General features: G+C 43.3%; 1 protein-coding gene across 3 annotated transcripts in view; it reads left to right on the top strand.

Annotated features, from left to right (window-relative positions):
• Positions 1-25,140, top strand: part of LOC124721342 (DNA fragmentation factor subunit alpha-like) — a 93,265-nt gene that overhangs the window by 12,636 nt on the left and 55,489 nt on the right. For all 3 annotated transcript variants that reach the window (XM_047246264.1, XM_047246262.1, XM_047246263.1), the window contains exons 3-4: positions 11,688-11,853; positions 14,605-14,784. In XM_047246264.1, the coding sequence (XP_047102220.1) occupies positions 11,688-11,853; positions 14,605-14,784 (346 nt within the window). The remainder of the gene's footprint in view (positions 1-11,687; positions 11,854-14,604; positions 14,785-25,140) is intronic.

The following is a 25,140-nucleotide window of genomic DNA, read 5'->3' as shown; positions in this document are numbered from 1 at the left end:
TTATTTTGGTGGTTAATGACAAGGAGTTTGTGGGTTGGGACAAGGAACAAAATAATGAGATGCACATGTAGTGTTTGATTACTTCTTTTACTTAACTTGAATAACAGGAAGTCCAGAGCACAGTTAAAGGCAAGTCCTTGAGATAGTCTGGTTTGATATCCATATTAATAGAGATTGAATGGCATTGCTTCGACTAGACATACAGAACTAAATGAACAGGCAGATTGGAGGTCGGGACAGTGTTTAGCTGTGCTGGCTGAAGAGAGGGTCTCTCTCAGAGCTGGCCACAGATTGGAGGTGCAGTTACATGGGTTGCTGCCAACTTCCAAGTGTGGACTGGCATGGCATTGTATTGATAGCACACGATACCACACAACTAATGGAGTATTTTCCATCTTGACAAAGTGTTTTATTGTTGAGAGAAGCATAAAATTCTTAATGATGCAGCATTCAACCAGTCACAAAACCTCAGGAAAACCTAATATTAAATACATTTTTACTGCATAAATCTCTCTCTCTCTCTCTCTCTCTCTCTCTCTCTCTCTCTCTCTCTCTCAACAAAGTTGATGCAGCTGTATTGAAAATTTTTTAATTGATTGTGGAGATTAAATGTACCCCCCAGCCCCCCCATTGTGGCATAGGATTGCACACGCAGTCTACATGTAGCTTGTTCTCACATTTTAAAAATGCTACCTCATATACTATCTCCATTTTGACCTATCTAAAAATGTGTATTTTCCAATTCCAATTTTAATAATAATTTTAGGTAAAGCACTTTTGAAAGAAGAATTTGTGGATCTGTGTAAACTTAAACAAACCTGCTTTGTCTATATGACACGAAAAATATTTTAGATGTCACAGTCACTGAGTGAATGTCCATCTCCTGCAGCATGTCAACATTACATGCTGCAGGATACTTGGTGCTACCTGCTGGAACATCACAGTTTTCTCCATTCTCAGTTGCTTAATTCATCAGCTATCTCCATGTTGTACCAAATGTATGATGGCATAGTCAACCAGTTAATAATGTAATGTCATATATGACCAAAAGAATGCAGAAAGGCATACTTATGTTTGTAAATGACATTCTGTTTAAGATACAACAAGCAGAGTTAGTGAGAATTTAAACTGAATAAAAACATTTTTGAACTCTCAAAACAACACAGTTCAACCACATTTGCACATCAAAGCATTGAAAATCTTGAGAAGACACGAATCAGTAATTTACAATATTTTGTGTATTTTTATTCAAGAATGTTGAAGCGATGTTTGTTTTTATTGTTCAGAAATGTCCTGGTAGAATAAAATTTTGTAGACATCTGTTTAAGGGGTTAGGCATTTAGACTAGTGCTTTAAAGTGTATTTATTCACTCGTGAAGTTTGTTGTAAGGAACCCTTACAATTCAAAAGGAATAATTATGTACCTAATTTTAATATGAGAAGTAAAAATGATGTTAATTATTCCACAGAAATGGGTTCATAATCCTATCACTGAAATTTTTGATAACTTAGCTAACCATACGAAATGTATGACAGACAACAAATTTAAATTTGAAAACAGACTGAAAAAATTGCTGCTTGACAACTCCTCCTCTTCCGTAGAATAATTTCTATTTCTCACTTTGACTGCCATGAGGCTATTGCCAGCCACTGCAGAACCTAACACCTGACTCCTTGTGCCTGTCGGCAGCCACAACAGGGCCTCAGACCTGATGGCCTGCTGGTGAAACAGCCATTATTACGCATGTGTCAGTCAACATGTTAAAAGGTGGTGGGTGAGAGTTACAAAGGTCAAAATGTATGTTGCATGTTGCTTTTTTGTCAATTCTGGAGAGATCAGGAAACAAAATTGGTTTTCTTCTGTCAGGCACAGTCAAAAGAAAACAATAATAAAGAAGATACACACATTTCCACATAATGAACACAAAAAGAACTTAAAAAAGCTTCCACAGCAAACAGTACAGTTTCTTCTCGCAATCGTCTTGCATAACACATTGTTTATGAATGAATTGGCCCTCCTTGTATTTGGAGATACTTTTGAATGTATTTAGGCATACACCTTACCACATTGTCCAGATAAGCTTGTGAGATATTGTCCCATTCCTCCACATTGACCTCAGCAATACTCTGTAGAGTCTTTGGTCACAGGATGATTGAAAACCACTGAGTTTAGCATGGCCCATGCCATATCTTTAGAATATGGAAGCCATTTCATCCACCTGATTCTTTGCTCCATTAGGAAGGTTTTCACAAGATTGTGATGCTGGGGGTGTGCATTGTCATCCATCAATGTGAATACCACTCCAATATGTTCAACAAATGAAGCCACAATGCGTCCAAGGGTGTCATGCTGATACTTTGCACTAGTTATCCTCCACTGGATTGGCATAAGCGGTTTCTTGCAGCCATACATTCTTCCTCCCCAAAACATGACTAAACCACCTTGATAAGTGTGTTGGTATGTGATGGATTTAGTGTGTAAATGTTCTCCTTGTTACCTCCACACGTGAATGTCAGTATTGTCAGGGTAGAGACTGATACAGGTCTCATCAGAAAAGAGTGTTGTGTCCCACTGCTGTGTACTCCATGAAGAGTGGTTTTGTGTCCATGTGACGGGCCCCTTTCCAAACCCGATTTAGAGAAGGAAACTTTAGAGCAGGAAATTTTAGAGCTCTTCTGGCACATAATCCCTGCTCGTGGGTCCTATTTCATATCATATGTGTTGACACTTGCACTCCTGTAGCCGTTTGGAACTGCTACTGATATCTACCACTTCTCAGTGTGTTCATTAGTTACAAAAATCAATTGAATAACAAAAGTATAGTACTTATATTTCATTTTCCACCAGGGCTTAAAATGACATTTAATATGTTTCAGTGTTTGCTTTTGCTTTGTAAAATAGCATTGACTTTTTTATTCAAGAAATTGTTGAGCACATAAATGAACCAAAGCTTGTAACAGGCTAAGAAAATTGCTATAAAACAGATTTTTAGAGTCATTTCACAATTTGTAGTCACTTAGTGGCAAACATTTTGTGTGTGGTACAGAATGTTAACAGTTTGGTTGAAGGCACAAGAGCTTCACACATGATATTGGATGTGGGATGGAAGTCATTTGCTTAATTATGCAACTGGTTAGTTGTTTGTGGGGAATGATGTGTGAATGTATTAGCTGCAGCTTGACAATACTTTTGTGCAACTGCACAGATAAGAGGCATTGTCTGTGACTGATAAGTCAACTGAGCCAGCACAGCTTGCCTCATCTGTTAGACAGTTGTCATTCATCTGTCTGCATCTGGACTGACAAATACCTTTTATTAATTACTTTCAGTGCTTTGATGTTTGACTAAACCTTTAAGAAAATGTGCCACAAGGGGGGAGAGAAATCTGATGGTCTCCTTGTTTATGTGCCAAAAAGGGGTGTCATAATACAGATGAGGCATCAGTGAAATTTGTCAGCTGGCTTCTGATGCTATCCTCAAGTTTTTTTCACCAATTGTTTGTAGTTTCTTTTGTGTTGGAGCTGTGACTGATTTTGATTGTTAAAATCAGCAACCCCATACCAAACATGTATAAAATTTGCAGACAACACAAACATTCTGATAAAAGGGAAGACTATAAATGAACAGGAGAATGGAATCAAAGTATGCATGTCACACATCACTTACTGGTTCTCCAGGAGCAGCCTTATCGTTAATGCAGAAAGGATACATCGTTTGAGCCATACCACAATGCTTTCTGGTAAACACTCATAAACTGTAAATGGCATTAAATTTCTTGAAATATGTAAGCTTCATCAATAAGAAATTAACAGTTTTTGTAAATCTAAAAGGTAAAAGAGTAAAGCTTTCATGAAACCAAAGATTGGTTTGAACACCACAGTGCTTTACTAGGCACAGTCCTATTAGAAGTGGTATTCCATTGCCTTCTTTTGATCTTTGAACTAACTTACCCAGCCTGTTATGAAGGGACCTACAATTTATTGCTGACTGCAAACCATGCTAAAACTCGGCATTTTTCACACGGACATAAAATTTCCAGAGGTGAAAGGAGTGGAAAGTGACAGATTAAACTCCTAGGACTGACTGGAGATTAAACCTGAGACCTGTGGATCCAGAGTCTGGCACTTTACCACCAAGCCACAATGTACCCAGAATTAATTGTGGTCCTCTGGTTTGGGAATGCATGGAGGATGTCAACCAGAGATTTTTTCTACTTTGATGGGGATAACAACTTTTCTGATATGGTAAGTCAATCTCGAGGGATGCCAGAGTGAATCACACAAGGGAAGTGGCTATTTGGTTAAATGAACACATGTGGCATGTGCCTTTTTCAAGTTGTTTGCAGTAAGAGTTCCCGGTATTGTCGTGCAGCTATATCCTTAAATTAGATAAGGAAAAAAACAGTTCTGCCTACACAGTTTGTCATACCAGAACTGTGTACTGGCGTGTTTGTCCACCCCTTTCCATTGCAAATGAGCATACACATGTTAAACAGAAAGCAGATAATGTGGCATGAAAAGTAAATAACAGGCACCAACTTCACAAAGAAATCTTTTACTAAACTTTATGTCAAGAGCTGCTGATTTTTAAGTATGTGGCAGAAAATAGGTTGAGTTGGTGGTTAATAGTGGTAAAAATACAGACTGATGTCAGAAGGTTCTTCATTCTGTAAAATGGAATAGGTGACAAGTTGTGTTGCAGTTTACTGTGGAGCACATTTTTGAAAAGAAGAGAGTTGTAGATCATACCACTTATCATATGTTGTTGCAAATAAGGCTTTGCAACAAGAGCAATGGTAAGTGCCCCACTAATGATCCACTGATGTGATTATACTTTGAGGAGCATTCACTTGGGCATTCTTGGGGCCTCAGATTTTCACAGAAGGCATTGTGAGTGCTACAGACTAGTCCGCATTGTTGCTGACCACTTACATTCATTCATTGTTGCTATTATTTCCATAGCACTGGACATTTTGCAGCAGAACAACTACATATGCCTTAAGACATTTGCAAACTGTTTGCTCAGCAAACTGAAAATATATAGCTTTGAAGAAGAAATTACAGGGCCTCATTAACTTTAAATCCATATTTGTTACTGTGCACTCAGGCTGATTATTCATCAAGTAAGATCTGGAGGAATGGTAAAAATCTGTTGAACGTTTGCAACAAATTGTTATTAACCTGCTAAGAAAGATTTGAGAGTCGGAAGTTTCCACAATTTTGAGAGAAAAATTCTATCCGTATAGCTGTCAAAGAATCCCAAGATCTTTGCTCACTCAATTAACTGATTAAAGCTGTCTACTAAGACCAAAGCTGGTCTCAAAATGCATACTAAAAATAAAGTTCAGAAATTATATTTGATGTTCAATGTTTATAGCTGCACACAGTTGCATGATGTTTTAGCAGGTCCCAGACAAGTTCAAAAGATTAATGTCATGTAATCTGTTACGGTTAAACATCTGTTGAATCTGGCTTACACAACAGTCTCACTCCTGACATCATTACATTGTCAACTGCCCCTGGGGAACAGAGTTGTTGGTAGGGCATGTGCAGTTATCCACATGGTTTTCTTGCAGCAGATTGGAATTTGGCCTCAGTGGCTGGTTCAGTTTCAGTACACAACCCAAGCATGCAGTGAAAATGTGCCCAAACTATAATAGAACCTCTTCAAGTGTTGCACAGTGGCGTGTTCATTACTGCGGTCTCACTGAGTTTTATATTTTAAACATGTGGCTTGTTATCTGGAGGAGAACTGAGGAACAAATCTCTCTGTCTTGTAGTTATTGTTATCTATACTTTGCTATTAAAAAGAAATGAAGTAGGCTTCATCTCTGGGATTGGTTTGAATAGCACAATATTTATTAGGTGTGAGGCTATTAAAAGTGGTATGCCTAAAGCTTACTCAGACTGAAAGTTGGGGTGGATGGCATGCAGTGTAACATAAAATCTAAAAATTAATGCAGTTTGTATTTTTCACTAATGAATAACAATGTCAGTGGTAAAAGTAGCAATGAAAGACAGAAGAGATACAGGCTCAACTGGGGACCAAAACTTAAAGCTTTGTATCTATAGTGAGAGCCTTACTCACTCAGCTATCAAACCACACCCTTTTAATATGAGTATTAATAACTTCATTGTTGAGTGCCCTAGTACAGAATCATGATCTTTTTCTTTGCAGTATTATCACTGATGTGCAGCATTTTGGTAATGTTGGAGAGTACGTTTACATGATACAAATAGTTATATCCCATACAGGATGCTTCATTCCAAAAATTTTAATTACTTGGATTGTGTGTCCTTGTAACAACATTCACCAACTAAGCCATGACCAACATGAAACGTAGTAGCTGAGGACTAGTCTCAAGTACGTAGAATGAAGCTTTTCAAGATGTAAGTTAAAAAAGAGAGACAAAGAAAATGAAAGTGACTGTGAAAAGGCTGTAAAAATACAAGTGTCTATTAATCTTAATCAGCTAATGTGGAAGGTTGCACTAATACTAAGAAACTGCACGTATGGACAGGTACACCAAGACTTTGAGCATCTGTGTTTATTGGCAACTTGAAATCTACTTCAGCATGACAGATTGGTTCACGTAAAGAAACAGATGGATGTGTAGGATCAAAGGGATTAGATCAGTAGATACTGTTTTTTTCTGTTACAATTTTTGAATGGTAAAATATTTTCAGTATGGCCATAAGTTCAGTGTGACAATGGGAATAATAAGTAGGAGCGTACGAGGTGCGGCTAGAAAAAAACAGGACTGATGCTGGAAAAAACATTTATTTACAATTATTTACAATTTCATGTTATCTCCTTCAATGTACTCTCCTCCTCGGTCTCTACACCGCTCCATACGAATTTTCCACTGTTCATAGCAATGCTGCAGATCATTTTCGGTAAGTCCATACATTACTTCCGTCACTTTTTCTTTTACTGCTTCAACAGTCTCAAATCTAGTTGCTTTCAAAGCTGACTTGACTTTAGGGAAAAGAAAAAAGTCACAGGGGGCCAAATCAGGTGAGTGGGGTGGATGATCTAAGATGGGAATGTTGTGTTTTGCCAAAAACGTCTTCACTGACAACGCACTGTGAGCTGGGGCATTGTCTTGGTGAAGGATCCATGACTTTTTTCTCAACAAATCGTTCCGTTTTCTCCGTACTCGCTCACGTAGGGTAGCCAGGACGCTAATGTAGTAATGCTGATTCACTGTTTGTCCCTCTGGTACCCAATCAATGTGCACAATCCCTTTGATGTAAAAAAAAAAAATCATCATTGCCTTGAATTTCGATTTTGACATTCGTGCTTTTTTTTTTTTTTTCGTGGAGAACCAGGAGTTTTCCAATGCATCGATTGGCGTTTGGTTTCGGGATCGTAAGTAAAAAACCACGATTCATCGCAAGTGATAACATTTTGTAAGAAGGTGGGATCACTTTCAATGTTTTCCAGGATGTCAGAACAAATCATTCTTCGGCGTTCCTTCTGTTCAATTGTGAGACACTTTGGAACCATTTTTGAACACACTTTGTTCGTGTTGAAACTTTCATGAAGAATCTGCCTAACATTTTCCTTGTCAACTCCTGGTAACTCAGACACTGCTCTGATTGTTAAACGGCGGTCTTGTCGAACAAGTTTACCGATTTTTTTTCAATGTTTGCATCAGTTTTTGCTGACAGTGGTCTGCCAGTGCGAGTGTCATCACTGGTGTCTTTGCAGCCATCTTTAAATCGTTTAAACCACTCAAACACTTGTGTTCGCGATAAACAATCATCGCCGTACACTTGTTGTAGCATTACAAATGTTTCACTTGCAGATTTTCCTAGTTTGAAACAAAATTTGATGTTAACACGCTGTTCTTTCTGTACATTCAACATTTTCCGACGCACAGACAAAACGTCAACTACTTAAAACAGACGCCATGGGCAGACTGAGTGCAGGAGGCAGATGAAACTCGAGCAGTAGGCGGAGCGAGAGTCACGTGACAGGCCACGCGACTTTTAGCCTTATTGCATTCGTTTTATTGTTTCACCAGTACTAGTCCGGTTTTTTTTCTAGCCACACCTCGTAATTATGTCATATTGTGAATAGTGGTTTATTCTTCTCCTGACTTAACTTTACAACCCATTTGGTTTGCGTGCAGAAGACATCAGAAATATGTGGTAGGTAAAAGTAAAATTGTGCGTTCTGGCTGTAGACGGGCCAGTTGGATCTGACTGCCCACCATGTCATCATCTAACAATGATGTTATTAGATGTGGTTTGGAGGGGCACATGATAGGCACACTGCTTGACCTTGGAACCACTACTATCAGTTGAATAGCTCCTCAGTTTGCCTCAGAAGGCTGAGTGCTCCCCATACCAGTCCTCTCCCCAAGGAAGAGTCCCTGGCAGTACCGGGACCCGAACCCGGGACCTCCACATGGCAGTCAGTTGCACTGACCACTCGGCGAGTGTGGTGGGCAGAAATATACATTACAGTTAAAATAATTTTTACAGAAATAAATAACAATATTCGACTGAAGTATTATTTCTACTTGTATTGTATTGTATGGAACTGGGGGCCTACAAACGACAGAGGCTTCGTCCCTGCCATAGCCTTCAGTGGTTCACAACTCCACAACAGGCTACAGCAGTCCACTCAACCTACTGCTGCTCCACGCCAAACCCAGGGTTATTGTGTAGTTCCGCAACCCCCCCCCCCCCCCCCCCCCCCCCAGTGACCCCCCCCCCTCCCCCCATCCCCTTCCTGGGAATGTCTCATACCAGACGAGTGTAACCCCATTGTTTGCGTGGTGGAGTAATTACAGTATATGCGTACGTGGAGAATGTGTTTGTGCAGCAATTGCCAACATAGTGCAACTGAGGCAGAATAGGGGGAACCAGCCTACATTCACTGAGGCAAATGGAAAACCGCGTTAAAAACCATCCACAGACTGGCCAGCACACCTGACCTCGACACTAATCCTCCAGGAGGATTTGTGCCAGGGATCAGCACGCCTTCCCGCGTGGAAAGCAGTGGGTTAGACCGCACAGCTAACCGGGCGGGCTGCGTTATGTCTACTTAGTGGATATGTAACAAGTTCTAGCCAACTTAAATTAGCTGTTCATGCTGCATGATTTCATCTTCTAAGTAGTAGCACTTCAGCACAAGTGTGTCATGTACTTTCCCTTTCAGAGGACCATTCATCTGCATGAACGTGTCACCTTTTAATTTGTTATAAATTTTCGTTGTCATATGTTGAGGCGTCTAGGGATACAATTTTGGGAAGCAGTTTTATTAGGTGCTTGTGTCATGTTTATGGGCAAAATGATTTTCTTAAATAATTCTTGTCTGGTATACAAAAAGATAATAATTTCATAACTATATAGGAATTGGAGAGTTAATATTTTTAGGTTTCTAAATAATCTTATTTCTGGTAGAATGTAAATACTTTGGAGTAAAGGAGACCAATCACTAAAAAGCAGAAGTCTTGAGTTGTCGACAGGCGCGTGCGCCCCCCCCCCCCCCCCCCACACACACACACACAGAGAAAACTTTTCATCTTTCCGACTAATTCTTTTTGGCACACATGTGAACCTTCCCATCTGTTGCCCCTACATGGCACTGGCCGGATGAACATTATTTTAAAAATAATGGGTGATGTGGCTCTTTCTGATGTATGGCACATGTATTCCAAATGAGTTCTCTCTGTATTTTTAGTATCCACACATTGTTAGCCAAGTTTCCCCAAAAAGCAATGCCATACCTAATAACAGGTTCAAAGTAAGTTCTGTATGCTACATTTTGTGTATTAGTCACAGCTGTTTGATTTGTTAGCTGGGTACTCAGTCTGTGTCTGCCTGCAGTGCACTAGAGTAGTATTGTTTCTGTTATGTTCATGAGTAGTGCACTGTATCATAACATTTTAGAAGCTGATCTTTATGAACAAATGTGCCACATTATTTGATGGTCCGAATAAGTATATCAGATGTAAAGATATTGTAATATTTTACAGTTTCTTATTTTACATATTTTGGCAGTAAAACATTGGGTCATTTGTTATACCTTTGAAATTCTTGCATTGTGTAAAATACTTTACTTTTTATCCATGTTCTCAGTATATTTTGGAGTAGATGGGATTGTAAATGAGAAATTTGAATATTATAAAAATATTGAGTAGTGGTTATATAACCCATTTACACAATGCTATGCTGCCTTGCAGGCACAATATATTGGCTATTGCTAGAGACAGGAAAAATAATGTTATTTGATGGCCAATTTTGGTGTTGTTATTTGTCAATTTTAGTGTTATTTTCTACCAATTTTGGATTATTATGTGTCATTTCCTGACAAGATTGGAATTGTTTTTTGTCTGGTTTTGGTTTTACTTTATAAGAGCTTATTTTGAAGTACATTATTTCCAGTGTTATGTTAAAAATGAAAATATACCAATTAGTTACATTGTATTTATTGACATTGCAAATCTCATTTGTGTACATTGTGAAAAGAAAGTATCATTTATATTAAACACCTTAAATCTAGTCAATTAAAGAACCAATTATTTCACAACCATACACTGTTAAAAGGTTTTCAAAGGAAAGCATCGTCATAATTTCAAAACTCTGAGACATTACGCTGCCAATCCATCAGCACTTCACTATAGTGTGAAAATGGCAACCTGGAGTCTAAATTTGAACAAGGAAGACAAACTGCCTTCAGATAGCACAACACTTTTGACAGTGTTCTGATGAAATGATTGTATGGCATTATTGGGCAGAAGACCCCATCTGGGGTCGTTTGGCCACCTAGTGCAAGTCTTTTTATTTGACGCCACTTCAACGACTTGCGTGTTGGTCATGATGAAAGCAACTAGTCCTCAAGTGGATAAAATCTCTGATATCCAGCTGGCAAGGAAGGTTGCTTTTCCACTAAATTATGAAGGGCTTTGTATCCCTTCAGAATATCTGACATGCTTGAGGGGTGGCATTCTAAGTACCTATAACAGGCTCTTTGCCATGTCAACAAGATAATAGTTTTATGTGGTCCCACAAAAGTATGAAAAGCAACACTTTTTGGAAGATTGACAGTGTGGTGCATCAATTAAACCACATACTACAAAAACTTGTTGTTTAATTGATGCACCAACATCAAGATCTCTCTAAAACGAGTCAATTTTTTGTTCAGTACAATTTGCAAAAGTATCAAGAAATGGTGGCTAAAACTGTTATTGGAGTAGAGATAATTGTAAATTGTGTATTTTCATTTACTGCCACATCCCGAGCAATAGTTCTTTACGTGAGAAATCAGTTCTCAACATTGAAAAGAGGTCAAAATTCTGTTTCAGTATTGAGTAAATATCAGTTATTGATAATAGTATACTACATCCCTGAGATTTATGACATTCTTACTCTAGAATGGGAAAAAATGCCAAATTTAATAAAAATCTTCAATTTAATGTTATATCACTAAAAATATCAGATATCTTGTTATGTTTCGCGTTATCATTTTCATGTAATTTTCCTGTACCTGACTGCTGCTTCTTTCAGCTACATACCCCTTGTTAATTGAAGTATAACAATACGGCCAAGTTTCTAAAATACAACCTAGCAACTGAAATGTCTCCAGTTTATAACTTAACACTATGTTTTTATTTATACCTTTTTCACTTTCTGTGTTCTGTCTTCACCAAGAGTATTGCAATTTTTGTTAGCTCGTGGAAAACTTGGTGTCCCTGACAATGTTCCAGTCAAAATTGTGTTGGAACAAGATGGAACAGAAGTTGATGACGATGAGTACTTCAGTACAGTGGAAAAGAATACTGTTGTAATGCTACTGAAGAATGATGAAAAATGGTTACCACCTGGAAAATTCCACAGGTTTGTCTTCATTTGTTTTGTTCTACCGATCTTAGCTATAAGTCTTTCAGGATGTCTTAATGTCAAATTATTACAGATTTGTTCGTGTGGACTTGAAATTAAATCTTCTTATTGAAACATATTGCAACTGAGAAATTTATTTAACAGTAATGGAAATTCCTGGTGGAGCAGCACATAAAATTAGAAAAAGGCAACCACTTACTTGTAGTAGATGGATGCACAGAGCACAGATACATGTAACAGAAAAAGAGCACTCACCATTTTTTGGAACACCGAAGATCCAAGCCTACATGTGTCTGGTTTTTACATGATTTTTCACACCCACACTCATTGAGATGTATGCTAGTTTTGTTCTTAATTCTGTTTCAGAAACAAAAAGCACAATGAGCTAAAAAGGAAAATACACTCCTGGAAACTGAAATAAGAGCACCGTGAATTCATTGTCCCAGGAAGGGGAAACTTTATTGACACATTCCTGGGGTCAGATACATCACATGATCACACTGACAGAACCACAGGCACATAGACACAGGCAACAGAGCATGCACAATGTCGGCACTAGTACAGTGTATATCCACCTTTCGCAGCAATGCAGGCTGCTATTCTCCCATGGAGACGATCGTAGAGATGCTGGATGTAGTCCTGTGGAACGGCTTGCCATGCCATTTCCACCTGGCGCCTCAGTTGGACCAGCGTTCGTGCTGGACGTGCAGACCATGTGAGACGACGCTTCATCCAGTCCCAAACATGCTCAATGGGGGACAGATCCAGAGATCTTGCTGGCCAGGGTAGTTGACTTACACCTTCTAGAGCACGTTGGGTGGCACGGGATACATGCGGACGTGCATTGTCCTGTTGGAACAGCAAGTTCCCTTGCCGGTCTAGGAATGGTAGAACGATGGGTTCGATGACGGTTTGGATGTACCGTGCACTATTCAGTGTCCCCTCGACGATCACCAGTGGTGTACGGCCAGTGTAGGAGATCGCTCCCCACACCATGATGCCGGGTGTTGGCCCTGTGTGCCTCGGTCGTATGCAGTCCTGATTGTGGCGCTCACCTGCACGGCGCCAAACACGCATACGACCATCATTGGCACTAAGGCAGAAGCGACTCTCATCGCTGAAGACGACACGTCTCCATTCGTCCCTCCATTCACGCCTGTCGCGACACCACTGGAGGCGGGCTGCACGATGTTGGGGCATGAGCGGAAGATGGCCTAACGGTGTGCGGGACCGTAGCCCAGCTTCATGGAGACGGTTGCGAATGGTCCTTGCTGATACCCCAGGAGCAACAGTGTCCCTAATTTGCTGGGAAGTGGCGGTGCGGTCCCCTACGGCACTGTGTAGGATCCTACGGTCTTGGCGTGCATCCGTGCGTCGCTGCGGTCCGGTCCCAGGTCGACGGGCACGTGCACCTTCCGCCGACCACTGGCGACAACATCGATGTACTGTGGAGACCTCACGCCCCACGTGTTGAGCAATTCGGTGATACGTACACCCGGCCTCCCGCATGCCCACTATACGCCCTCGCTCAAAGTCCGTCAACTGCACATACGGTTCACGTCCACGCTGTCGCGGCATGCTACCAGTGTTAAAGACTGCGATGGAGCTCCGTATGCCACGGCAAACTGGCTGACACTGACGGCGGCGGTGCACAAATGCTGCGCAGCTAGCGCCATTCGACGGCCAACACCGCGGTTCCTGGTGTGTCCGCTGTGCCGTGCGTGTGATCATTGCTTGTACAGCCCTCTCGCAGTGTCCGGAGCAAGAATGGTGGGTCTGACACACCGGTGTCAATGTGTTCTTTTTTCCATTTCCAGGAGTGTACATTGGACTGATTGACAAACAAGTGGCATACTCGTGATTTCCCTTTCATCTGAGGTTCACAGTCTGCTAAGCTAATGAAAGGAACCAAATTAAGACCCCACACTTGGAATGATTACTAGGTGGACCAGAAAATCAGTTGCTGCCTTTTAAAAGGAGTCATCTTTATTTGCTTGATACAATTTAGGAAAATCTCCAGTAAATTTATATCTTGATGTCTGGGCAAGATTTTGTATACTCCTCCTGCTTAATGCTACCCCAGTGTCATAACCATTGTCCCTCCCATTGAAATGGAGGCAGATGGAAAAAGAGAAAAAAATATGGACATACATTCAAAAATGGTGCGGTGTATGGGTGAAGGAAGGTATATGGAGTAACTTGTGAAGCTTAGCTGGCATGTAATGTAGACTAAATATTACAAAGTAATGAATTATAGATGAGTCAGTGTTGAACTATTATGCAGTGGAGTTCTATAGAGAAGCCCAGAAAATGGAGAGAAAATACAGAGTCTGCTTACGGACAGGATGGGATGATAGTATGTAAATAGATTTTTCAGTCTTAATTGTTATTGTTGCATTATCAAGAAACTTTTGGCTTCATAAAATTTTTCCCATTCATCTTTTATGTTTGTGGCTATAAATGTAAAAGTATTCAGTTAACAACCAGAATCGACTGGAGCAAGGTAAGAAGAAAAGTTCATATGTCTATCTGAAGGAACCTTGAGACTGTGAAACAGATTTCTGGGTTTTATCCTTGCCGTGTGTTATAATAATAAGAATTTTTAGCATTTGATACAAAACACAAATAGAAATGATCATATGTTACTGGAAGGGCTAAGTTTGTAATGCTATTTGGTATTTACCCATTATATCATATCAGTAATAAATTATGACAATGCATTGATTATTTATCTGTTTTTTCTTCCAGAGTAAGACGAATCTCAGATGAAACAGATGGACCAAGGTTTGGCCCTAAGGACAAGGAACTTAGTAGTTTGGTCGATAGACTGCAAGGAGATCTGACTCACATTTCGATGTTAGGTGGAAGAGAATTGGAGCTGTTGAGTAACATGGATCCTGAAAGTCTGATAGACATTTTTCCTGAAAGGTAACTAAAACATGCTTTCATTTCACCCTTTGGTCCATCTGATGTGTGCAAACACTCCTCTGCCCACCCCCCCCCCCCCCCCCCCCCACACACACACACAGACATACTGCTGGAAGAAGGAAAAGAAGTGGCTTGACTAAAAAAACATTTTTCAAGCCACTGTTCAAGAAAGATGCCCTAGAGGTCAGGTTCATATGTGAACAAAGGAGGTAATAATAGGCAACAGAGACTAAACAGTAACAGGCAAATTTCTCAGCCTCATTTATTGTTGACTGTGTTTGTGTACTGCACCATTCTCAGGTTAGTCTTAGATTACATAGGTTTTTGGTACTTTAATGCCACTAGGAATAAGTTGTTGATCCATAAGCCTACAAGATTCGGTTTTTGTTTTTAAATGTACATCTAAATCCTTCTATAGTCTTGACTTGAATTCTAGTGAATGCTGCAGTCTTTATCTGCCTTAAATTATGTTGCTTTTTATTTGTACAGCTAGACTGTACAGAGAATACGTACACTGAAAATATGACAGATTAATTGAATGTGGAAAAAACACCAGTAATGAAAGATTCAACTTTTTCATGTCAGGAACAGCCAACAAAAAAAATAATTCTCTCTCTAGAGACAACTGTTATATTATGAACCCAGTACATTAAAAGAAATCTTTTATTAACCTGTAATATATAAAATGATAATGTAAACAACACCATTGTTTCTAAATGAAGAAGAATCATCTTAAAAATGACCGAGAGCACAGCACTGAGCCCTAAGTGATGAGTGAGATGATGTATTGATGCTCATATATTTTGAATAGTGTTTACAGATTTACTTTTTTTCATCTGTCAGTCATGATACCACATTCCTTTTTCCTATTTGATGACAGTGTTCACTGCACTTCTGAGGAGAAGGTTGCTGGGGGGGGGGGGGGGGGGGGGGAAGAAGAAATATGATGGTTTCAAGTGTAGTGGTATATTGACATTGACACCTCAAATTTGTGGCTAGTGTTCCTCTAATTAGGTCTCTCATTCCTGATTTTCTAGTTTTAGAGGGCACTGTTTCAGACATGTCATGTGTATGTGGAAAAACTAACTTGATTGCCTTGTCTAAGTATAATGGACATGAAATAATGTACTGGACTTCACTATAGTTGTAATTTGCAGGAAGATGCACTTACATGGAAAATAGTGACTGCATCTGACCATAAGAGACTAAACATATCAATAGGCACTTACAGTGAAAGCCCTGTGTGCTGCACGAAATCCAGCTTTTCAGCTGTTAGGGGTATAATGTAGTGCTACAGACATTTGAGGTTTTTTGATCTGCAGTAGTCTTCATCCAGTTTTTGCTGTTTTGACTTTGGGAGCATTATCCTTATGGAATTGTTTTTAAAGTGGAGGACAGTGCTATCCTGCCAGCCTTTTCACTGAGTAAGTCAACATAGTGGTTAAGACAACTGACTCACATTCGAGAGGACTGTGTTTCAAACTCCCATCTGACCATTGAGATTTAGATTTTCTGTGCTTTCCCTAAAATATGTAAGACATGTGTTGCAATGGTTCCTTTCCTAAAGGCAGCATTATTTTGTCCCCAATTCTTACCCAATGTGAACTTGGTCTCTGTCTCCAAGGATCTTCTGCTTGGTAATATATGTTAAGCCCTAAACTCTCCTTTCATTTTTTAAGATGTAGTTTGGTAGCTGACAAAAGTTATCATATGCTTCAACTTGCATGTTGCTTTTGTTATGGTCTTCAGCCTCCAGCAACCCTCCATGCTATTCTGTGCTGTGTGAGGCTCATCATCTCTTTCTAACTATTGCAGCCTTACATACCCAATGTGAACTGCTTGCTACAGTCATGTTTTAGTCGTCGTCCCCCCCGCCTCCCCCCCTCCCCCCCCCCCCCCCCCCCCCCCACACACACACACATACACACATTTCTCTCCATTGCCCAATTAACTATTCCATGATGGTTCAGTATATTCCTATCAGTGAATCTCCACAAGCCACCATACAATGTGTGGTGGGGTGTACCCTGTACCACTACTAGTCATTTCCTTCCCTGTTCCAGTAGAAAAGGACCAAGGGAAAACCAACTGCCTATATGCCATACGAGCCCTAATTTATTTTACCTTGTTTTTGTGGTACTAATGCGAAATGTACATTGGTGACAATGAATCGGATTCCTTGTTTTGACTTAGGTCTTTCAGTGCTGAAACAGTGTGGCATATGTTGTACCAGCAAGAGCAGCTGAAGGCTTTGCAGAGATATCCTTTTGTTGAAATAATAAGGTCAAGAGATCGTGTTTGGCAGTCCAACAAAGCAGTTGACAGAGAGCAAATAAGACTTCTACTGTACCCCCCTGCGGGTTCGGGGGTAAGAATAGGCCCGTGGTATTCCTGCCTGTCGTAAGAGGCGACTAAAAGGAGTCTCAAACGTTTCGGCCTTCTGTGATGGTCCCCTCTTGGGTTTGACCTCCTTTTTTTTCCAAATTTCCGTTGTTAGTGCGTGCCATTTGGGGAAGGACGCCTTACGTGGTGTTTTTCTATTGGTCCATCACGCACCACCATCTTGCATGCTACCTATTGTCGTGCGGCGGGATTTACACCCAACGTCTTCTGGGTTGCCTCCTTCTCGTCTTGTGCACAATCTCCTTCTTAGCGCCCCCGACAACTGTGGACCCTTTCAACACCTAAAATCCAGCATGGTAGCCAGTCCGTTGTGGTGGGGTCGTCATCTGGGGCACGGGGACTCCAGGCAACGGGATATCGACCAGGTACCCGTTGCTTTGGCTGGGTGGCGCCCTTGGTGAGAGCCCTCATTCGGAGTAGGTGGCATCTGGGCGGATGTGGCGCAATGAAGCGCAATAAATCACACCAAGCTGGTGGTCGCACGGCCACCAGCGCCTCTAAGCGAGGCAGAGTAGACTTTGATGCTGCGCAATATGACCCTCAGTCGTTCCCCTCGTTGGCTGCACCATGGGAGGGATGTAGATCTAGTACCAAGTGGGAGCCTTAAGTACCACAATACCTTGTCTGCAGCAGGACTGATGGTGACTCCTTTCTTACGACGAAGCCTCTGTTTTTTGTGGAACACCTGGAGGATAAGTTCGGGGAAGTGGCGGGGTTGTCTAAAATGAGGAATGGGTCCATCCTCCTCAAGACATCCTCCCCAGCCCAGTCACGAGCGTTGCTCTTGTGTGATAAGCTGGGTGACGTCCCTGTTACCGTCACTCCCCACAGTAGCTTAAATATGGTCCAAGGGATTATTTACCATCGTGACCTCTTGTTACAATCCGATGACGAGCTGAGAGCCGACTTGGAACGACGTGGTGTCCATTTTGTCCGTCGTGTACATAGAGGACCCAAGACTAACAGGGTGGCCACCGGTGCCTTTATCTTGGCCTTCGAGGGTGATGTCTTGCCTGAGAAGGTCAGGGTAATGGTTTACCGTTGTGACGTCAAGCCCTACGTCCCTCCCCCGATGCGGTGCTTCCAGTGCTGGAAGTTTGGGCACATGTCCTCCCGTTGCCCATCCAGCGCTACATGTCGAGATTGCGGACGCCCCTCTCATCCCGATTCTCCATGTGCGCCTCCGCCTGTGTGTGTCAACTGTGGGGAGCAACACTCTCCATGCTGGCCGGATTGTCCCATTCTTCATAAGGAGCGGAAGATAATGGAATTTAAGACCCTGGACTGGCTTACTTATCGAGAGGCAAAAATGAAATTTGAAAGGTTGTATCCTGCTTCTCTACGAACATCTTATGCTGCAGCCACGTTATCGTCGCCCTCGCGAGCGGCGGTTGTCGCCTCCTCTGTGCCGCCTTCAGTGGGCCCTCAGGGCCGTGCATCTGTGTCTGCCCCCCTCGTGTCTGGGGGCAAGCCTTCCTCTGTTGCCCCCTTAGCAGTTGGGGGCAAACCCTCTTCTGGTCCCCCCCCTCTCCCCCCCCATGCTTACTTTGGGAATGACATCTGCTCCACAACCGGGGGGCTCGATCCCTCCCCCTCCTTCTCTCCCGGCGTTGCCTCTGCTGGTTCCTCTCTCGCGGAAGGGGTCCCTCTGGGCTCTCCCTTCCTCTGTTTCTTCTCCTACCCAGCCAGATGTCAGCCAGTGGCTGAAGGTTCCTCCACCTGCTGGTCGTCGGGCTTCTGCATCGTCATCAGCCTCAGACGCTCCTTCAGAGAAGCTCTCCCAGCCTTCTCACCCTAAGGGCAGACGCAAGAAGAAGGAACGGAACGTGTCCAAGAAGAAGGATGTTCCGGTGGTTTCAGTGCCGCCTGCTGTCCATAGTCCTGGCTCCGGGGATGAGGTGGAGATCCTCGCCTCTGCCGTGGATCTTGCCCTCACGGAACCCTCGGGGGCCTTTCCTATGGCCACAGCTGACTCTCCCTCGGTGGCGGCAGTTGGCTCTGAGGTGCCGTCTGCCTCTTAGTCGCCTTCACGCCCTCCCAGTCCCTTACTGCTTCCATTCTCCAGTGGAATTGCGGCGGTTATTTCCGCCACCTGGCTGAGCTCCGGATGCTTCTGAGTGTTTCCCCTGTTCTCTGCGTTGCTCTGCAAGAAACTTGGTTTCCAGCAATGCGGACCCCTGCCCTTCGCAGTTATCGGGGATACTATAAGAATCGTGCTGCCTGTCAACGAGCGTCCGGTGGAGTTTGCTTCTTTGTTCACCACTCTCTCTGTAGCTCGCCAGTACACCTTCTGACGCCTTTAGAGGCAGTCGCTGTCAGGGTTGAGCTCTCGCCGGCTATTACTGTTTGCTCTGTTTACATTCCTCCGGATGGGGAGCTCCCCCGACATGTCTTGGCTGCGCTGCTGGCTCAACTCCCGACACCATTGCTGCTTCTGGGCGATTTCAATGCCCACAACCCTCTGTGGGGTGGGACTGTCTCCGATGACCGCGGTCGTGCCGTGGAGCATGTGTTGGCACAGCTCGACCTTAGCCTCTTGAATACCGGTGCTCCCACGCATTTCAGTGTGGCCCATGGCTCGTTCTCGGCCATCGATCTCTCTCTTTGCAGCTCCGGACTTGTCCCATCCCTCCACTGGAGAGCGCATCCTGACCTTTGTGGTAGTGACCATTTTCCCATCTATTTGTCACTGCCCCAGTGTCATTCTTCTGGGCACCTGCCCCGCTGGGCTCTCCACAGGGCTGACTGGCCGGCTTTTACTTCCGCTGCAACCATTGCGTCTCCCCCACAGGGTGACATTGACGAGGTGGTCCGTGTCTTAACCATGTCCATCATTTCGGCGGCCGAGGCTACCATCCCCCGCTCTTCTGGACTCCCTCAGAGGAAGGCTGTACCCTGGTGGTCGCCGGAGATTGCTGAGGCTATTCGCGACCGTAGGTGGGCTCTCCAGCGGCATAGGCGGCACCCGTCTGTAGAGACCCTCATCGCCTTTAAGAGGCTCCGTGCCTTGGCCCATCATCTTATTGCACGGTGTAAGCAGGAGTGCTGGGAGAGGTATGTCTCCTCCTTGGGCTCCCGTGTCTCCCCCTCGCTCGTGTGGTCCCGGATCCGGTGGATTTATGGATACCAGACCCCTGTGGGTGTCCCTGGGATCTCCGTGGACAGCACTGTCTGCACGGATGCTGGCGCCATTGCTGAACACCTTGCTGCGCACTTTGCTAAGAGCTCTGCGACTGCAACTTATCCCCCCACCTTTCGCCCTCTAAAGGAGTGCGCCGAGCAGACGCCGTTATCATTCCACACGCGTCGTTCTGAAAAGTACAATGCTCCTTTCAGCGAGAGGGAGTTCCTCGCTGCCCTCGCCAATTGCCCTGATACAGCACCAGGACCAGACTGCATCCATGCACAGATGCTGAAGCATCTCCCCAGGGACAGCCAGAGACACATCCTCACCCTCTTTAACCGCATTTGGAGCGAGGGCGTGTTCCCATCGCAATGGCGCGAGGGTCTTATTGTCCCCATCTTGAAGCCCGGTGCGGACCCACTGGCAGTGGACAGCTATCGTCCCATTACCCTGACCAACGTTTTGTGCAAATTGCTCGAACGTATGGTGGGGCGGGGTTTGTGTAGGGTCCTTGAGTCGCGCGGTCTCCTCGCTCCATCCCAGGGTGGCTTCCATTGGGGACGGTCTGCAGCGGACAATTTGGTGCGGCTGGAATCTGCTATCCGTACGGCCTTTGCCCGACGTCAGCATCTCGTTGCTGTATTTTTTGATCTGCGGTAGGCGTATGACACCACATGGAGGCATCACATCCTTGCTACGTTGCATGAGTGGGGTCTTCGTGGTCGGCTCCCGGCTTTTCTTCAAACCTTTCTATTGCGCCGCTCTTTCCGGGTGCAAGTCGGTGCCACCTCTAGTGCCTCTTATACACAGGAAAATGGGGTCCCGCAGGGTTCGGTGTTGAGCGTCTCCTTATTTCTAGTGGCCATTAATGGTCTGGCTGCAGCCGTGGGGTCGTCGGTGTCTCCTTCTTTGTATGCCGACGACTTCTGCATCTACTTTAGCTCCACGACTACGGGAGTCGCCGAATGCAGGCTGCAAGTAGCCGTTCGCAAGGCAGCATCATGGGCTCTGACTCATGGTTTTCAGTTCTCTGCAGCCAAGACTCGAGTTATGCACTTCTGCAGGCGTCGGACGGTCCACCCTCATCCTGAACTTTACCTCGACAGCCACCTGCTTGAAGTGGTGGACACTTGCCGCTTCTTAGGACTTGTCTTTGATGCCCGGCTCACATGGGTTCCTCATATTACTCAGCTGAAGCAAAAGTGCTGGCGGCACCTCAACGCCCTCCGCTGCCTGAGCCACACATCTTGGGGTGCGGATCGCTGCACGCTGTTGCGATTATACAGGGCCCTTGTGCAGTCCCAGCTTGATTATGGGAGCCTGGCCTATGGGTCTGCATCACCCTCAGTGTTGAAGTTGTTAGACCCCATACACCACTGTGGGGTTCGGCTTGCAACTGGCGCTTTTCGTACGAGCCCCGTGGATAGTCTACTGGTGGAGGCCGGGGTTCCCCCGCTGCGGATTCGCCGCCATCGACTGCTCGCCGACTATGCTGTCCACGTACATTCCTCGCCGGGCCATCCCAATCGTCGCCTGCTTTTCCCTGCCATGGTCCTCCATCTGCCCGAACGGCGACCTAGGTCTGGGCTTTCCATAGCTGTCCGCGTCCAGTCCCTGCTGTCGGAACTGGGGTCATTCCCTCTTCTGCCTCCCTTCCGGGTCCGTGCACCTACACCTCCCTGGTGTTGGCCCCGGCCGTCCATCCGTCTGGACTTGGCACAGGGACCCAAGGACTCGGTACCGCCTGTGGCCCTTCGGCGCCGTTTTCTTGCGCTCCTCACCTCCTTTTCGGGCTGTGAGACTATCTACACTGATGGTTCCCTGGTTGATGGTTGCACTGCCTACGCTTTTGCTCATGCTGCCCATGTTGAACAGCGCTCCTTGCCAGCTGGTTGCAGTATTTTTACTGCAGAGCTGGTGGCCATATTGCGTGCTCTTGAGCATATGCGTTCCTGCTCAGGTACGTCCATCATCATCTGCAGTGACTCCCTGAGCAGCCTCCAGGCCATCGACTGCTGCTATACTTCTTCTCCTCTGGTGTCCTCTATTCAGGAGTCTGTTTTCGCCATTACCCGCTCTGGTCGTTCGGTGGTCTTTATTTGGACGCCAGGTCACGTTGGCATCCCGGGGAACGAACGTGTCGACAGGCTGGCCAAAGGGGCGATCGACGCCCCAGCTTTGGAAATCGGCCTCACGGCTCGCGATCAACAGCTGGTGTTACGCCGTAAGGTGCTTGGGATGTGGACTGCTGAGTGGCGTGGCATGACATCCCCGAATAAACTGCGGGCTGTCAAGGAGACGACCGATGTGTGGCGCTCCTCCCTGCGGGCTTCTTGCAGGGACTCTGTCATCCTGTGTCGGCTGCGCATAGGCCATACCTATGTGACGCACGGTCATCTTTTGCGTCAGGAGGGTCCCCCCCTGTGTTGGTGTGGGTTCCGACTGACGGTCGCCCACATTTTGCTGGAGTGTCCCCGACTGCGCACCCTCCGGCAGTCTTTTAATCTCCTGAGCACTTTGCCTTTGGTTTTATGTGACGATGCCTCCATGGCTGACAACGTTTTGAATTTTATCCGTGGCAGTCCTTTTTATGGTTCCATTTAAGGCGGTCCTGCACCTTTCGCTTTCTGTGTCTTTTGTCCTCACGTCTCTCAATATTTGTTGCTGTTTTGGTGTGTCGTCGGATGGTTGACTCTTTCCCTTTTTTTTGTTCTTGTGGTCAGTCAACCAGTCTCCGGCCATCTTATTTTCTTCTGTTCCTTTCTGTATGGTGTTCCTCTGTACTCTTCTTGTCTGTAGTGTTTGTTGCTGCATTTGTGTTCTTTTAGCGCCTGGGGGGCGTCTCCTCCCCCCTTTGGTTTTTACCTGCTTCGCCGATTTTCAGCTCGCCTGTTTTTGGAATGGGGGACTGATGACCTTTGCTGTTTAGTCCCCCTTAAACATCCCAACAACCACCACCACCACCACCACCACCACCACTTCTACTGTACATGTTGTGCTACAGTATGCAAATATTTTTATTATCAAGTTGGTCAGATGCCACTTAATTTCGTGTATTAGAGCCAAATAAATTTCGAACTGCCTCCCCCTGCCTCTCAACCTGTAGCATCTCATCCTGTTGAAATGAAGGTCTCTTTGGAATTAATAAGGAAAAAATCTTACATTAAAATTATTGTTAAATGAAGAAGTTACTGAATGAACTGTCATCATCACTAACATACAATGAAAGAGATTAAATATGTTATGTTAAATATGTGCAGTATATGAAAGCTTGGCGTAAAAAGGAAAAAAAAAAAACAATGCTAAATGGCATTAAAATCATTGCAGAGGAATAATTACAGTTGCAAGACACTTCATGGATTACCACATAGTGGTGAATGCATGTTAAATCCTTAAATATAATACCTTTGATCCATTCCTGAAGTTCATTTTGTGAAGCTCACCAAGAAAAACAAGATATTGCTAGCAGCTATTTTTGAGTGCAGAGTATGTATTACTAACTGCTTTTTACCTTGTTTATTTTCTTTTTGTTTTGAGGAGGAGCAGATACATAATGCATTGAATCATATGGCTAGAACTAATAATCATTATTGCCATCTGCCTTGCCTTAAGATAAAAAAGTGTTTTTTCGTAATTTTTATCTCTGTAAACTCTGTTTTCCATGAATCCATAATTGTTTTAATTGTTTGTTTAGGTATCACTTTATGTGGAATCCTTTTAAAGAACCACAAATCCACAGTGATGTATTTATTAATTCATAAATTGAGTTTTACAAAATTTCTGTAGGAAAACCTTCTTCATTCTTTTTTTTCCCGTCAAAATTGTGCTGTTTAAAAGTATTAACTTCCTTCTGTCACTTCAAATAATTAATTATACTGAAATTATAAATATAAATCTAGACACTTCAGACCTGTAAACTTAGCAATTATCTAGCTGAAAATTTTTTGTACAAAATTCATGAAACATTGACATTATTTCCACATCTTTATACTACAATAAAAAGCATTTCAAATGATAGATTTCTTCAGTTGGTACACTTTCATTGAGTGTTTTCTGATCTTTTTAAATCTCATCCTCTTTCTGTGATCTAAATTCTTGATTGCTCTCTGTGTACTTTCTGTATAATTAAAATTCATATTCATGTGAATGTTAACTTTTCTTGTAATAAAAGCATGAAATTGACTCTCTCTCTCTCTCTCTCTCTCTCTCTCTCTCTCTCACTCACTCACTCACACACACACACACACACACACACACACACACACACACACACACACACACACACACACCACAGAGGCATGAGTAGGGCAACTGGAATCTGTACACTTGAGGAACAGAACACTGAAGAAAGTTTCATATGTATGGAGGTTTGATTGCTGCTGGCTGAAAATTATTTCTTTTTTTCACATTTGCTTTTATAAACAGTGTTGCATCAATCATAATATTAAGAAATATGGCTACAGGTATTAGGTACAAAGTAACTGAGTTCCACTTTGTGCAATCCCAAAGTAAAGTTAACACGATCACAAAATTATCTAGATGTATTCATAATAAATATATATTTTCCTAGAATGCTTCATTACGCATAGCAGTAATGAGATGGAGTCTTAAAAGTGATTATAAATTTAAAACAGACATTAATGCTTCAGTACTATCACCGTTTAAAGATGCAAATTTTTTATAAAAGTATCGCTCATGAATTGGAGTTAATATTTTTCTTGAACATCATTTGGTACTTCTGTACAAAATTAGATACATAAAATATACACTTTGATATCTGTCATTGTTAAGTGGGGTCTCTCTCCACAATTCCACATTTTATTGTAAAT

This window comes from Schistocerca piceifrons, chromosome X (genome assembly GCF_021461385.2).
Source record: "Schistocerca piceifrons isolate TAMUIC-IGC-003096 chromosome X, iqSchPice1.1, whole genome shotgun sequence".
In the NCBI taxonomy this organism is placed as follows: Eukaryota; Metazoa; Arthropoda; class Insecta; order Orthoptera; family Acrididae; genus Schistocerca; species Schistocerca piceifrons.
Note: the sequence above shows the minus strand (reverse complement) of the source record. Positions and strands in the feature narration are given on the sequence as shown.